At 36.3% G+C, this 16,572-nt stretch overlaps 2 protein-coding genes across 2 annotated transcripts in view; both read left to right on the plus strand.

Moving 5' to 3' along the window:
• The window catches only part of LOC308684549 (uncharacterized protein), a 50,993-nt gene extending 44,504 nt beyond the window's left edge, over nt 1–6,489 (plus strand). Inside the window, exons 3-6 of the mRNA XM_081355806.1 lie at nt 1,287–1,373; nt 5,463–5,625; nt 5,976–6,093; nt 6,244–6,489. Of these exons, the coding sequence (XP_081211932.1) occupies nt 1,287–1,373; nt 5,463–5,625; nt 5,976–6,093; nt 6,244–6,310 (435 nt within the window). The 3' untranslated portion in view covers nt 6,311–6,489. The remainder of the gene's footprint in view (nt 1–1,286; nt 1,374–5,462; nt 5,626–5,975; nt 6,094–6,243) is intronic.
• A 2,241-nt stretch (nt 6,490–8,730) lies between these two features.
• On the plus strand, nt 8,731–10,248 carry LOC308684569 (uncharacterized protein; the record flags this gene model as incomplete). Its single annotated transcript, XM_081355833.1, has 6 exons — nt 8,731–8,797; nt 8,949–8,973; nt 9,053–9,112; nt 9,219–9,364; nt 9,832–9,949; nt 10,100–10,248. 6 exons carry the CDS (start codon nt 8,731–8,733, stop codon nt 10,164–10,166), a joined length of 483 nt encoding a protein of 160 aa, XP_081211959.1. The 3' UTR covers nt 10,167–10,248.
• Between the last annotated feature and the right edge of the window lie 6,324 nt (nt 10,249–16,572).

The raw sequence follows: 16,572 nt of genomic DNA on the forward strand, positions 1-16,572 counted from the left end.
AGTGAGATATTCATTCTGCCTCAGCATCACATCTTCGTTTTGAGTCAGACTCAGACCTGAGGACACTGTCCACATCACAGGCGTGGAAAACCCTTTAGTGTGCCAGATCCAGCTTTGACAACACTGTTCACACCTTGCTCTTTCTCGTCCTCACCCTCGTCCTCCTCATCAACCACCTCTTACACATACTCTTCCTCCTCTCCCTCTCAGATCGTCTCTCCCTCTCTCCCCTCTCTCCCTCAACATCTATGTTTATGGAATGATTGCGCCTGTGTGATCTGAACAGGCTTAATTTGGTACAGTTGGTTTGATCACATCAGAAATAGGCCTAAGTGTGAACAATTTTGAGTCGTTGTGTATGACAACTGTGTTTTAGTTGTTTAACTTCTGCCTGCCTGCCTGTGTTTAGCGTTTTGCAACACAAGTGCATCACAGTGCAAAATGTTTTTTTAATGGGTGAGAATGTGTTTAGGATTTTGCACACACACAAAAAAAAGAGTGCATGAGATGTGAAAATGGTGTCTAACTGCCTGAACTTGTTTAAGGTTCTACAGAAAGAGTGATTTATTCGACAAATTGGTTTAGGCTATTGGGAATTTGGTTCAGAGAATGGGGTTTTAGCAATTCAGAAAAACTGTTAGTTTAAGGGTTTTGAAGACAACAGTGCATCAGAAAAACAAATCGATAGATAAATAGAAAGATAGCGAGAAAGATAAGGTTTTAGCGTGTTGTTAACATGCTTTGACACATTGCTAGCATGATTCAGCACATTGCTTACATGTTACTAGCATGTTTAGCACAATGCTAACATGTTTCTAGCATGAATTAACACATTGCTAACATGTTTTAATACATTGTTAGCGTGTTTTAGCACATTGCTAGCATGAATTAGCATGTTTTAACCAAGCGGCAACCTTCTGGTCTCTCTCTTGAATCCTACACGGAAGTGACTTAAACTGCAATTCATCGACTGGCCGCTATAGAGACAGGCTCCAAAAGACATATGCCCTACTTTACAGCAGAAAAAAAAGATGTTTACTGCCTGGTACAAAAAATGGGTTTGGTCTATATGTCTAATTTTGCCCTTCATGACAACTGTGAGAGGGGTGATTTTTTTTATAACTCATCCATTTAAATTATATTAAGCCTTAAAGTTCTGCATAATTAAGGGCATGCCCACTTGAGTTAAAGGTGGATTGCCACTGCTGTCACTAGCTGTTTTTCTGCTGTCTGTTAGCCGTCATGTCAACTCAGCTAATCCCGTCTTTTTGCCCATTTTCGTTTAGCCGGGAGTGACCCGTGGCGGCTGCCAAGATGGCGATGGCCGGCTGCGCCTACTTTGGGCTTCAGAAATGCTCTTCAGAAACCTACGGGTGACGCCACGGAATCTACGACCATATTTTTTTCACAGTCTATAGTTTAACACATTTAACATAAATAAGCATATTGCTAGCACGTTTTAGTACATTGCTAGCATGTATTAGCGTGTTGCTTGCATGTATTAGCATGTTGCTAGCAAGTTTTAGAACATTGCTAACATTAATTAGCATGTATTAGCATGTCACTAGCATATTTAAGGAATTGCTAACATGAATTAGCCTGTTGCTAGCATGTTCAACACATTGTTGTCATGAATTACCATGTTGCGAGCATGCTTTAAGACGTTGCTAGCATAAATTAGCATGTTGCTAGCATGTCCCAAAGAAATTGCAAGGCTTTGCTAGTGATAGAAATTTGGTGGATGAAGCCTAAAAACTCTATGGCCCGGTTTCACAGCATTTAAGTAGCTTTTTATAAACGTACTTTAGAAGAAAAAAAAACATTTACTGGTGTGCATCTTGAGACAAAACAATGACACTGATATATTTTAAGATATGTCAGTGCAAGTTGCTTTCAGTTAAAACAGCTCAAGCATGCATTTTGGTCTGAGACTATAGGTTTAAGAGTTGTCTGTAAAACCGGGGGTATAAGTTTAACTGTCTTATTAAAAGTCTTGACTCCCTGAATGAAAGTCTATGGGACTTTTCGTCCATTTAAAGGAGAACTCGGCAACTCTAGCGAACTCTAGTCACTTCTTCGCTGATTTTCCCTTTTGTTGTCGCATGTTTTCCCCACGAGCTCCCCCTACAGCTGTGGGGGGGCGTATATTTCACAACACGGTCGTAAAAAACTCACTTGCGGCGGCCTCCTCCCCCTCTCTACCGCTGCTCATGTGCGTTTGTTTTGATCGGAGCAAGCCAACTGTATCGTGTGGAGCTATGTCTACCGAGGTGGGTAATCTGGTAATACATCATACATGCGTGTGTGTTTATGTTGAATTGCCATAAAGCGATTCGTGTTTCGCGCTCGTTCTCGTTCTCGCTTCTCACGAGACTTCCAATTTCTATTTTGCCGGGACTGTAGTCCCCAAGTTGCAAGGTTGGTTTTCCGCCTGGGAACGCTGGGGGGAGTGGGGAAAGTCACCAATATCACCAGAACAGGGGTACGTTTCCCGAAAGCATCGTTGGCCAACTATGGTCGCAAGTTCATCGCAATGTCCATTGAACTCTATTGGTAACGACGGAACTTGCGACCATAGTTGGCCAACGATGCTTTCGGGAAACGCACCCCAGGTTGTTTAACCATCCAAATGATTTCTAGACAGTTTTATTAAGTTAAAAAAGTTACGAAGTTCTCCTTTAACAAAATCATATGTCAGATCAGTTAGAAAAGATCTAGCATATACCAAGTCAGAACAGTCTGAAGGTCTGACCCAAATTTGAACTATAACTTAAGCTAAGACATTTTAGTCTCAGAAGAAGATGAAGAATATTACGTTTAAAACGCATTTCAGTGTTTTGGTGTTATCAAGCCAACATAACTGCATTTCCTTCAACATATAATACGTAACATGGCCTATGTAATTTATTTATGGTTACACTTTATATTAAGGTCCCTGTAACAACACATTACTGAGATAACGATCTGGTTTGAATTCTGGTTTGGTTAATGGTTTGCTGCATGTATTTTAACAAAAACTTTAACAGCAAAATTTCTGTGCAATAAATAGCCACCGCAGAATGTTTGTGAAATGTAGGTGAGAGTTTCAGAAGGATATGTTTCTCAGAATAATGACGGTCTGTTCCAGTGAACTAAAATTCCGTTCTGCTCCTCTGGTGAAAACTAATTCAACTAATTCTTATGTGAGGGGAATATGTCAAATATTTACAAGATTAATTTAGATTAAGTGGATTAGCCTTTATACTGTGATTGTATGTAGTAACTTTAAGAGAGCATTGCATTAAAGCTGAAAACCCTGAAGAGAGAGTTAAGTCTCTAAACCATGCGTGGGACTAATAAGAGTTAAATCACATGCATTGTGCACTGTACATTACTAAGCTGTTAAAAGACAAAATGAGTCATGCTTTATCATGTCACTTTGGAAATTAATTGTCACACACTGTTGGTAGTTCTGCTAAATCATTCATGATAAATTAGCATATTTAGCAGATCTATATGATATTCTAATTAATTATCAAACATTTCCATTTGTGAATATGGTAACACTTTATTTTGATGGTCCCTTTTGAACATTCTGTTCACTATACGTAACTTTGCAAGTACATGTCAACTAACTTTCACTAGAGTATTAGTAGACTGTCTTCTTAATATTTACTAACTCTTTATTGTGATGCTTCTCCAACAGACATTCTACTGACTATACGTAACTTTGCAACTACATGTCAACTTATTCGAACCCTAACCCAACCAGTCTGCTAATATTAACACTCTAATGAGAGTTAGTAGACATGTAGGTGCGACGCTACTTATAGTCAACAGAATGTGTTAAAGGGGCCATCAAAATAAAGTGAAACCGTGAATACTGCTGAAAACAAATATACATGCACAGTTTGTGAGCTATGGATGATTATGTGACTGATACGGATATACATATTCATACATTTACACATCCTAGTACAATATTTGCACGTATGCCATTTGCCGCACATGAAAATGAGGGTACATATCGTAAAACAAACCACAGGCCAAAAGTGCTGATCATTATCAGGCAGCGCATATGCTTGCTGAGATGCTGAGATGCATCACCTTTATCTTACAACTTAACTTGACTTTGCAAGGTTTGCAAGAGAATGACCATGTATGTAAAGAGTATCACTATAAACAGATCAAGATTTTCTTAAAAGAAAGTTGAAAATTCATATGGACAGAGAGAAATGCTAAACACTGAAGACTTCTAAGTGGAAAAAACCTCACATCAATGTCAGAAAGAACGTAGATGTCACAGTTTGATAATAAGAACAGAAAGGGGGTTTCTTTTTTGGTTTAGATTTTTTCCACAAATAACGGCACTAAATAAACCACCATAAAAAACACGAGATAAAACTTGTGTGGGATCTTGATAAAAAAAAATAAAATAAAAAAATAGATAAAAAGATTTAATACAATATAGGCAATTTAATAATCATCTAGGCCTAAATTAATTCAATATTATGTAGCCTATATAAAGTAAATATTAGAATTTTATTTTATTTCAATGTATTGTTAGTATTAGTAGTAGCATAAGAATAATCATAATGTTTAAATCAAGATTCAAATTAAATCATAATTTATTCTTTAATAAGTTATTATAAAATGTCAATGATTAAATAATACATATCATATTTATATAATAAATATAGTTATACATGACTATGTATGAATTCATATTTGCCCTGAACCTCCATAATGCCATGAAATATTGATGCATATTCACTGTAAAAAAAATCCACCTATTTCAACTTAACTTAAATTCAGTTTTAAAGTTGAATCAGATTGTTTGTAAATCATTTCAACTTAAAATATATTAAACTCACTGGAGTTTAATCTCGTATTGCTTATTCAAAAAAGTTGAAATTGCTTAAATGATTCTGATGAGTTAGAGATCTGTCTTTTTGTTAATTAATTATACATGAAAGTTATCACAAAGAATTATAATTATGTACTTCATCACGTTTCCATATTTAATATTTGCTTATTGAAAATAAATGCAGTGAGCATGAACTTTTTTTTCCTATGCAACTGCTGACGGGTGGAAAAAGTCGCATCGTGAATTTACCGTATGGAATAGCCCCAGAGGAATTATAGTCTGTATGTGGTTTGGACATAAAGGAAGGTACAAAAGTAAAGCAGAAATTATTTTGCACTGAATGTTAAACAAGTAAAACATAAATAAATAGAATAAGTATGACTTTTTCTTTTAATGGGCATCAGCAAAAAAAAATTGTACAGTCTGAAGATGTGTATCATTGCTGTAAACTTGTGACACCAGCATTTTATCACCTCACAATCTCTTCTTGCAAAAAGCAGAAAGCCAATAGCAAATGTGATTATCCGTGTAGGCTTTGAAGAAGAGGTGGGGGGCTGCAATACATTGTCCTTATCTAACCACACATCTGAGTTTCTATCTTGCATCACTTTCGAAGGCATTTAAAAATGCAAAGCAGACACAGATCGTCTCAGACATCTACAACGATTATCAAGCTTCCAGATCAACTTTTAACTTCAGATCAGAAACCATGAGGGCATCTTCTTTGTGTTTGGTGTTTGGGCTGGTCCTGCTGATGGCTTGGACTTCTGAGGCTCAGCGTAAGTTCTCTTGACTAAATTATCATGTATATGGACATATAGGCCATTATAATTAAATTGCACATGAATGTAAAGTGGTATTTTACGCTTGAAATTGATCAAATTAGAAAAAAAGAATTTTACAGTCTTTGCAAGTTCCTCAATGAACTTTTATATTCCCAAGTTTTGAACAAAAAATAATAATATGACATATAGAGCGTGAAAGAAACCCAGAAACCAATATGCTGACTTGAAGATTTTGCAAATTAACATAAAGAACTACAAAGGACCTTTATTTTGAAGGATGTATTTCAACACCTAAAACAAATATATATATATACTTAAAGATATATGTTTTATCTCATCAACAGCTCATGGAGCTGCAGTACCTCAGTACTGTTGCTTCGATTTTATCGACTTCCAAATACCGGGCAAAAGAATTGTAAGTGCTGCGAGGACAAGTTCACATTGTCCTGTTGCAGGCGTTGTGTAAGTAGGCCTATATTAAACTCTAAAATATAGGTTATAATTAAGAAAAATTGTCATATGCTCATTTTAAATTGAAGACAAATGATAAAAAATATTTTGTGTAAGCTAGCAATGACAAAAAATGTGTAATATGAACTTTTTTCCCCTTAGGGTTAGGACACTTAAAACCGAATTCTGTGTGAAACCAGACGAGGCTTGGATAAAGAAGTATCTGTAATGGGGCAGCAGATTCGGAAATGGAAATGCAACACCTCTGCACAAAATAATACTGTTATACAACTGTCCTTTCTTTTACATTTTTGCATCTCCTGATCAATACTGCAATATACTGAATGTTAAACCTGTTGTCATTTCACGCTCTATCTATGCAAATTAATATTAAAATGCACAGAGATTACCTGGTGTCAGACTCACTTTATGTATATCCATGTACAAAATATAGCAAAAATAATGAAAAAGGCAGTACGACTCTCATCAGCATAACAGCTGATGTTTAATAAATGTAGTTAAGCAGAAAGAGTAATGGAAAAGATGAGATGAAAAATTACAACAACCGGAAATTAACATAGGACTATAGGCACATACACACTCTAAAAAGAGATGTGTTAAAAAACAACACACAGCATGTGTTTATAGTATTTTGACACATGTTGTGTATATTTTTAACACACAATGTGATAAAATGTAACTGTGGATAGAATAGCACTGGGTGGAGGAGAGTTTGTGTTTATGAAAAAAATATATAGGTAGGCCTATTTTATATGGTATCCCATAAAATACTCTAAAATATATAGAACAATACATTCAAATTAAATCTTAATTCATGAAAACTTAAAGATTAACAGGTGTTTTTTGGCAGCCAATCACATCATGCCTCTTTTTCAAAGTCTTTTTCAAATGCTGCTTTCACTTGTCATTAATAACCAGATTTATTTCTGTCAGACGCTACAGGAGCTCTTATTGAGAATTAACAGGTTTTGGTGTTGACGATTCATTGAATCGTGATTAGTGTCAGCTTTATTTGGGCTCTTGACCCTTTAACATAAGTTTTCTCTGATTGCTGTAAATGTGAATTTATTTTAACACATTTGAAACAGCAGAAATAATCATGAGAAAAATATGTTCAGATGTTAATATTATCATCTTGCACATGTAGGATTGTTACACTCAGCAAGAGTTCAATATTTGTAAGACTAATGTAATATTTAAAAGATGACTTTTAAAATGATTAGCATATTACAATTAGCTTAAAATTAGTTTTTAAATTCACAGTTCGTACAGAATCTTACAAACTATGGAATCAAACAGACATCAAGAATCAGCACATGAATCTCAACAATGGTGACAAACGAAAAGCTTCATGCAGCAATGCATGCTGGGTGCCACCTTAGTACAAATCTCATTCATGACTCCCAGCACGCATTGCGGCATGAAGCTTTTCATTCGTCACCATTGTTGAGATTCATGAGACTTTTGAGGTCTGTATTTGTCTAGTTTCTGCTGCTGCTTAAAATTTTTAGAAAACATTTTTTTATGATGGAGAGCATGATGCAGTGTCACAAGATTGTTATAACAGCACATAAATAAATTATATCCATATACTCAAAAACTTGATCAGATCAGCACTTGCTGATTATGACATCATCAAGAAACATCTGATCATATTTTCTCTCGCCATAACAAATGTATTTTATTAAAATACCGTTAAAGCAGCCAGAGAAAAACTAAAAGAAAAGGTAAAGGGTCAAGAGCTCAAATAAAGGAGCCATTAATCACGTTTCTGGTGACTTCAAATAAAACATTCAATGAAACATCAACATATAAAACTCAACTAAACAACTAAAACTTGTCTATGTAGATTCACGATGTCTAAACCATCCAAATGTTCAAACAAACTCTTTATTAAACGTCACTGGACTACATAAACACAAGTTAACAATACGTTTCAGTGTTCATCCAAACACTCAGTTGTAAAAACACAGGCACTCTGGCAAATACACACCAACTACAGTCACATGTGACACATATCTGACACAAGTTGTGTAACTATAACATATTAGTGTGTAAAAGGTTTCAACACACTCCCTGTGTTAAGAACAATAACACACTGGTTGAGTTAAAAGTAACACAAAATGTGTTGTCCTTAACTAGACACAAAGGTGTGCCAAGATATAACACAGGTTGTGTTGTTTTTAACACATCCGTTTTAAGAGTGTACAAATAAAGAAACACGTTTGCATAAATACAACGCTGCAAAAAGAGTGTGTGATCATATAAGGTATATCCTGTATCTTTGTTGTATTTGTATTTTGAAATATAATGAACTCATTTTGGACCAGCCCCAACAACTGAAATTCCAAGTCTGAGCAATTGAAATGAAACAAACTCTCAGTTTAGCTTAGGAATAGATTTAGACATCTTTTAGACAGCTTTTCATATAATAACAATGCACATTCAGCCAGAATATTCAAGTGAGGTTGTAGGTCCAGGAAACTCTTTCAGCGTTTATCAAAACTCAGATCTGAGTTTTTTGTAATATCATACCAGAGAGTATTTAAATGTGAAGCATGAGACTTCTCTCAGACATCTCCAAAAACTCATCATCAAAGACTGCGGATCAACTTCAGATCAGAAACCATGAGGACATCTTGTGTTTATCTGGGGTGGATGGTCCTGCTAATGGCCTGGACTTCTGAGGCTCAAAGTAGGTTCTCTAGTGTTGTGTTGAGTGTTGAATAGATTCATGAAGGTGTACACAACTTAACACAAGGACACAGATGTTCTGCAGAGAAATTAGTTATAGTGTAAAATCTGTTGTTTTCTGAATATCAGTGTTGTTTTTATCTCACCAACAGCTCAAGCTTCTCCAATCTCTGAAAGGTGCTGTTTCAGTTTTATAGACTTCCAAAATTCATTTTTTATGTTTCGTCAGCAATTTAAACAAACTTTTTCCCTTCAGGGTTTCAACATTTAGAGGCAACTTTGGTGTAAAACCAGATGCGACTTTGAAACCAGAAATGTGAGCTTTGTCATTGAAAATGCAACCTTTGTATCCAAAATAAGTTTATTTTTCAGAACCATCTCCTTTCTAACTAAATGCATTTTTTGTTCTGTCTCATTAACAGGGGTGGTGTGACAGAACTGTCAACTCCTCCCTCAACTAGTGTCCAAAATTCATCCTGGCAACCCAAGACCCAAGGCCTTTGCCTTTGCAAATGCCCATGCCAGCAAACGACCCCCAACAACAACCCTGACGCAAAAAACAGAACAGGTGATGTAGATGATTTTACATTTTTGTAAGTTCTCTTCTCCAAATAGGCTACAGTAGGTCAGAAAATGGTTCTTTATGGAATGCGAAGTGCTACAATTACAATAAACAACAATAATTAAATTGCACATGAATGTAAAGTGATATTTCACGCTTGAAATTTATCAAATTAGAAACAAAAGAATTTTACAGTCTTTGCAAGTTCCTCAATGAACTTTAATATTCTCAAGTTTTGAACAAAAAATAATAATAATATGACATATGGAGCGTGAAAGAAACCCAGAAACCAATATGCTGACTTGAAGATTTTGCAAATTAACATAAAGAACTACAAAGGACCTTTATTTTGAAGGATGTATTTCAACACATTAATATTTAATGTATTTTGAATAGGTTTAAATATGGTCAAGTTCTCTCCTAAAACAAATATTTATATATACTTAAAGATATATGTTTGATCTCATCAACAGCTAATCCTGCTTTAGTAACTCAGAGCTGTTGCTTCGATTTTATCGACTTCCAAATACCGGGCAAAAGAATTGTGAGTGCTGTGAGGACAAGTTCACATTGTCCTGTTGCAGGCGTTGTGTAAGTAGGCCTATATTAAACTCTAAAATATAGGCTATAATTTAGAAAAATTGTCATATGCTCATTTTAAATTGAGGACAAATGATAAAAAATATTTTGTGTAAGCTAGCAATGACAAAAAATGTGTAATATGAACTTTTTTCCCCTTAGGGTTAAGACACTTAAAACCGAATTCTGTGTGAAAGCAGACGAGGCTTGGATAAAGAAGTATCTGTAATGGGGCAGCAGATTCGGGAATGGAAATGCAACACCTCTGCACAAAATAATACTGTTATACAACTGGCTTTTCTTATACATTTTTGCATCTCCTGATCAATACTGCAATATACTGAATGTTAAACCTGTTGTCATTTCAAGCTCTATCTATGCAAATTAATATTAAAATGCACAGAGATTACCTGGTGTCAGACTCACTTTATGTATATCCATGTACAAAATATAGCAAAAATAGTGAAAAAGGCAGTACGACTCTCATCAGCATAACAGCTGATGTTTAATAAATGTAGTTAGGCAGAAAGAGTAACGGAAAAGATGAGATGAAAAATTACAACAACCGGAAATTAACATATAGGCCCATAGGCCTATAAATAAAGAAACATGTTTGCACAAATGCAACGCTGCAAGAAGAGTGTGTGATCATATAAGGTATATCCTGTATCTTTGTTGCCCTTTGTATAAAATAAGATATAATAAAAAGATATAAGTCTTAGCAATTAAAATAAGAACAAACTCTCAGGTTAGTATAGGAATAGATTTAGACATCTTTTAGACAGCTTTTCATAATTATAATAACAACATGCTTGCACATTCAACCAGAATATTCAAGTGAGGTTGTAGGTCCAGGAAACTCAGTAGAGATAGGTTGAAAACATATCAGTGTTTATCAAACCTCAGATCAGAGTTTTTATGCAACATCACACCAGAAAGTATTTAAAACGTGAAGCAAATGTGACTCTCTCAGACATCTTCAAAAACTCATTATCAAAGACTGCGGATCAACTTCAGATCAGAAACCATGAGGACATCTTGTGTTTATCTGGGGGTTTGGATGGTCCTGCTAATGGCCTGGGGCCTGTTTCAGAAAGGAGGTTCAACCAACTCTGAGTTAAAACTTGAACTCTGAGTTGACTTACCCTGAGATGGGAAACTCTGAGTTTCCGGTTACGGAACAGCTGAAATGAGTTAGTTCATCAACTCTGAGTTGACCTACTCTGAGTTTAGCGCGTGCACCACAACTATAAAAAGCCATTATCAATGGAGTGCAGATATTATGAGTCACCATGGCAACAGCACCAGACAAAAAGAGGTCTGCATATTTCTCACCAGCAGAACTGGATGTGCTTCTGCAAGCATATGGAGAGTATACTATGAACACATATTATTATTATTTTTTAAATATCGGCTCCAGCAGCGAAGGACAGAGAGTTAGTTAGGGAGAAAATAGTTGTTCGAGTCAATGCATAAGTTTACATTTTAATTACTGTTATACAGTGATGGGTGTAATTAATTACCAAGTAATCTAAATACTGTAATTTAATTAAAGGTGAACTAAGTAACTTTTTTTACCTTAAAGCTATGGTCTACGATTTCAAAGATTGTTCATTATTAATAACCTCGTTTAGATGCTGGTTATGGTTCTACAGTACAATCCTAACAATATGAAGAGAAAAAAGAATGAAAAAAATCCATTCACTCTATTGGGTGTACACCCGCAGAGAAGTTAACCAATGTAAGCTGTCCGGCCGGACAGCTTACATTGGTCAACTGCTCTCATCCAATCCCCTGCTCTGCTTGAAACTCCACGTGGCGCTCGCGTCTCCACCCCACCCCGCCCCCCTCCTGCAACATGAAATTTCGCGTGCAAGCAGCTGACAGTCTATGGTAGCTAGCAGAGTAGAATCAGCTCAGTTATGGAGAAAAAAACAAACCGAAAGCAGCAAGCGGCCCCTGCTTGCCCCCACAGTCACGGCTGACTTTTTGTTGAGCAGGTAAGCATTTTTTTATACTTTTATGGTGTGAGGTGTTACATAAATAGCTTTTTATCAGTCTGACAACATGCTTATGCTGCCGGTCGGCATTGGAATGTTAGCCGTTTAGCATCGCCTATCACGGGTCAAAGTAATTATATTTCTTGAAGTGCTTGAATATATTTTAGTAGGCCTAGTGGGTTCTGTTCGAGCCGATCGGAATTTGAACAAGATGCGCTGTGTGCTGCTATAACAATTACAATACTTAGCAATACTAACTAATAATGCAATTAATGTGCCTTAGGTAGCACTTTTGAACAGGGTAAACGAGGCTCAGGAGGGGAAACGTATGTCAAACGTACCCTCCTAAGACGGCAGCTGTAATACAGTATTATTTATTTTATTTATTTATTATTGTTTGTGTTTCGGGTGGTGGGGGGTTTAGAACATTGCATGTGTTGCTAATTTTGCGTGAGCGTGAACTCAAACGTGTACCTCTGAGCTATTTTGACATCGCACATGGTAAATCTCTGTTCCGATGTGAGTGACGTTGTTCAGGTCGTTTCCCGGTGGGAGGGATCAGGTAGCACAGAGGGGAGGGGTGTGTATGTGGAGGGGTGGGATGAGTTTTTTAAAAATTCCCAACCATCTCAGGCTTTCTCGACCGATTTTCAACATCGTAGACTACAGCTTTAACTGAACAGCTTCGGAGTCATTGGAATGGTTATATTACTTATTTCGGGTTGAATGGTGGTCGTTTCGCACCCCCCTGGTGCCCGTGAGCGGAAAATACTCGCTTGCAACTTTGAGCCGGCGGGTCGCCGGCCGCCGCGTCAGGAAGTATCGCCTGATATCAGGTCTCGCGATGTAAACAATTGCTTTACGGCCAAAATAAATCTGCTAAAATGCTGTCATTATTGCGCTCCCTCACGCTGTCCGAACCCGAATGAAGAAGACGTTTTAAAGAATGTCCCATCTGCTTTGATGTCGTTGATCTATAGCCTCTGGTGTCTGAGAATCACTAACGAGTTTTTACAACAGTGTTGTCAAATATCTATTCTGAAGCTGTGGGGGGAGCTCTAGAGAGAAACCTGCGAGCAAAAAGCGAGAATACAGCGAAGAAATCCCAAAGCTACTGAGTGCTGCTTTAAAGGGATTACTCTTAATTCTTCTGTAATTTAAAGTAAAAACTGATGTAATTGCATTAGACTATAGAACAATTCTGTATATTTAACATACATTTTTGTATGTTAGGTATATTTTTAATGTAACCTTCTCCCTCTACACACTGGTCAATTCAAGAATAATTCATGCAATTGTATATTGTTTATCTGAAAGCATTGAAAGTGCAGTTTCTTGTCTCTCCTTGTATTGTTCAAGTGGTTGAGGTTGAAACAGGCCCGGCTGCAGAATGAAATGACTGAGGGGGCATGTGAAATTGTTAAGGGGGCTTAACTTTATACCATCAATGAACAATACACAATAACTTGCTTAGTAAAAAAAGATAAGCCAGCTTCATTTATTATGCATATATTAACCCTTTCACGCTTAATTTTAATATTCTAACTGACTCTGAGTTTTTTCAAGGCGACTGTTATTTTAGAATTTAGAACGTTCCCCCTTAATGTTTCCATGGCAACGCGTCATATTTGTCACGTGACACACCGCGGATATATCGCTTTTATTTCCTTTTCCCTTTTTGATTCAAAATACTCACAAACTTGCTTATCATGTCATCAACTATCTGATAAAAAAAATGTGTATGTGAGTGTGTTTGGTCATTTAAAAACCTTTATAAATAATCTTGATCTTGATCTATAACGTGAGATGGCTGTTTCTTTGCGCCGCGTTCTGAGAATCCTGTGAGTCATCAATTTCTCCCGAAATACATGCAAGAAAGTGGAATAGAAGAATAGAGTAAACTACTTTATAGTTACTTCCACTGTGTTTGTCTGATATGATGAATAGCACACGTCGGCAAATTATATTTGAATAGATTGTTATTGCTGCTTCCACAGACATCAGTGTGTATTTTACAAACTCCAAATGTATTGTTTTACTAGTGCTTAATGTGTATTTAATTGTCTGAAACCTAAAATAAAAATTGTGAGGTTGAAAACACTGCATAGTTGTGATATATGACAGCGCTGAGCGCGTCCGACTCTGGCTCAGCGCCAACCAACGCGCGAAAGCACAGTTTGAATCTGGCCGTTATGTCACGTAACCGAACATTCTAAATCCCATATGTGGGACCGTACTCTCAGGGGCACTGAAATAAAAAAAAATCCCATATATGGGACTGTACCGCTCAAAAGGTTAAACATTTCATTTGTAACCATAAATACAAAAATGAAACTGAGGGGGCACAAATCAGATCTGAGGGGGCAATGCCCCCTTTTGCCCCCTCGTGGCGCCGGGCCTGGGTTGAAATGGGATTTAGTAATTAGTAATAAGTAGACTGATACTTTGTAAAGATAGTCATTATTACATTAATCTAATTACACTGTTGAAGATGTCATTTGTAGTTAGTAATTAATAACTATTTTAGAGTAACTTACCCAACTGTTATAATATCAGAGGTGAAACTGGAAGAACAGTATGTTATTCAACCTAATTAAAATTTTCATGTAGGTGCAATCCTGCAGGTATTAAAAGAACATGGCAGCAGCTGAAAATTAAATATAAAAACATAATTCAATCAGGTTGAATGGCTTCAATCAAAGGCTTGAGTATATCATGGGTGTAGGCTACCTGACTTTACAAACATTTGACATATTAAATAACTAAATAGCATCCAGTGTAGCAGAGCAGCAGCATTTTTGGCTGAGGGAATTCCTGGAGGGACTTCAGAGCCAGTCACTCCCGAAGATCCAAGGGCCTTCATAAAATGTAAGAGGTTTACATATGTGTTATTTTTTATATAGGCTATTTTTGATATTTACATTTATTTTACTTTGGGTTGGGTTTTTTGTTGGTCCCAACAGATTCTGATGGTAATATATGTCTTTTGGAGCCTCCTGTCCCAATAGAACCCCAGGCAGTTGTAAGTTGCCTACTCAATACACCAGAAATTATGACAAATGTTATAAAGTGTACTCAACCAAATGCTCATCTTCACAGGACGATGGGGATAAAGAGTTTCTGCTGCCAAAGAGAGGCCTACAAAGGTAATGTTATATTATGTGTCTACATATCAAACAATCTACACATTCAGATTTTTTCACATTTTATGTGGAGTAGCCTATAGAATCTAAGTTTAAATCTAAGTATAAATGAGTATTCTTAACTCTGACTTACCTCTCTTTCAGAAACAGGCTTGACTTACTTTGCTTTGTCAGGTTTGACATTCTGAAACAGAAAACCCATGAGTTTCCCTCATTTCAGGGTTAACATACTAAGAGTTTTCACTTAACCTCCTTTCTGAAACAGGCCCCTGGACTTCTGAGGCTCAAAGTAGGTTCTCTTGGAGTGTTGAATAGATTCTTGAAGGTGTACACAACTTAACATAAGGACACAGATGTTCTGCAGAGAAATCAGTCATAGTTAGTGTAAAATCTGTTGTTTTCTGAAGATCAGAGTTGTTTTTATCTCACCAACAGCTCAAGCTTCTCCAATCTCTTAAAGGTGCTGTTTCAGTTTTATAGACTTCCAAAATTCACACGGCATAATATTTTGTTTCATCACAGCAATTCAAACAAACTTTTCCCTTCAGGGTTTCAACATTTAGAGGCAACTTTTGTGTGAAACCAGATGCGGCTGAAAAGCAGAGAAATGTGAGGGAGGGTGGAATAGGCTAAGAATCTTTAACCGATTCTAAAGATTTTATTGGTCATGTGAATCACAGTAGGCTAATGATTGCCTTACACAGAATGAGGTCTCTGCAGAGCAACAAAAGGCGTGCCTCAATTTTGGGGCGTTTTACAACCTCTGTTAAAACTTGAGTGGGCGATTCCTAATACTTGAATCAGATATGAGTGATAAAGCGAGAAAGCGGTGAAATGAGGAGAGAGATCACCTGTCCTTTGTCTAAGTTAACATTTTAATTAGTTTGTGTAAATTTGCTTGCAACATGATTAGACAGAAAAAGCTCCAAGAGGTCTGCCACTTACAATCTATCGCTAACCATAGCAAACATTCGCTAACTTTTTGGTGCATAAGTTTGTTACTTTAGTGTTGATAGTGGTAGTTTGCTTAATTTTTTCCTGTCAGCGTATTCTATTATAAGCTTGTCAGACTAGAAAACAACAGCTGTAAACAAATGTTAATGGGCTATTCCACCGAATAGGTGACATTTATGTCCCCAGGACATTTTCACAGACAGGGTTTAGCCTAAACCAGAATTAGTCCATAGTTCAATTAGGACATTTAAATAATTTTCATAAACATGTTTAGAAAAAAAACTTTACTGGTGTTCATCTTGAGACAAAACAAAGGCACTGATATATTTTAAGATCAGTCAGTGCAAGTTTATTTCAGTTGGAACAGCTCAGACTTACATTTTAGTCTAGGACTAGGCTTTAAAATTGTTTGTGAAACCGGGGGGTAATAATATGTACAAAAAATAACTATAAATACATTTTAAGGAAAGTGTTGTGCACATTAATCTAACTGCAAAATTTATCCAATTAAAAAAAAAATTAAAAACTATAATATTTT

Source organism: Scardinius erythrophthalmus, assembly GCF_964197995.2.
Source record: "Scardinius erythrophthalmus genome assembly, chromosome: 24".
NCBI classification, from domain to species: Eukaryota; Metazoa; Chordata; class Actinopteri; order Cypriniformes; family Leuciscidae; genus Scardinius; species Scardinius erythrophthalmus.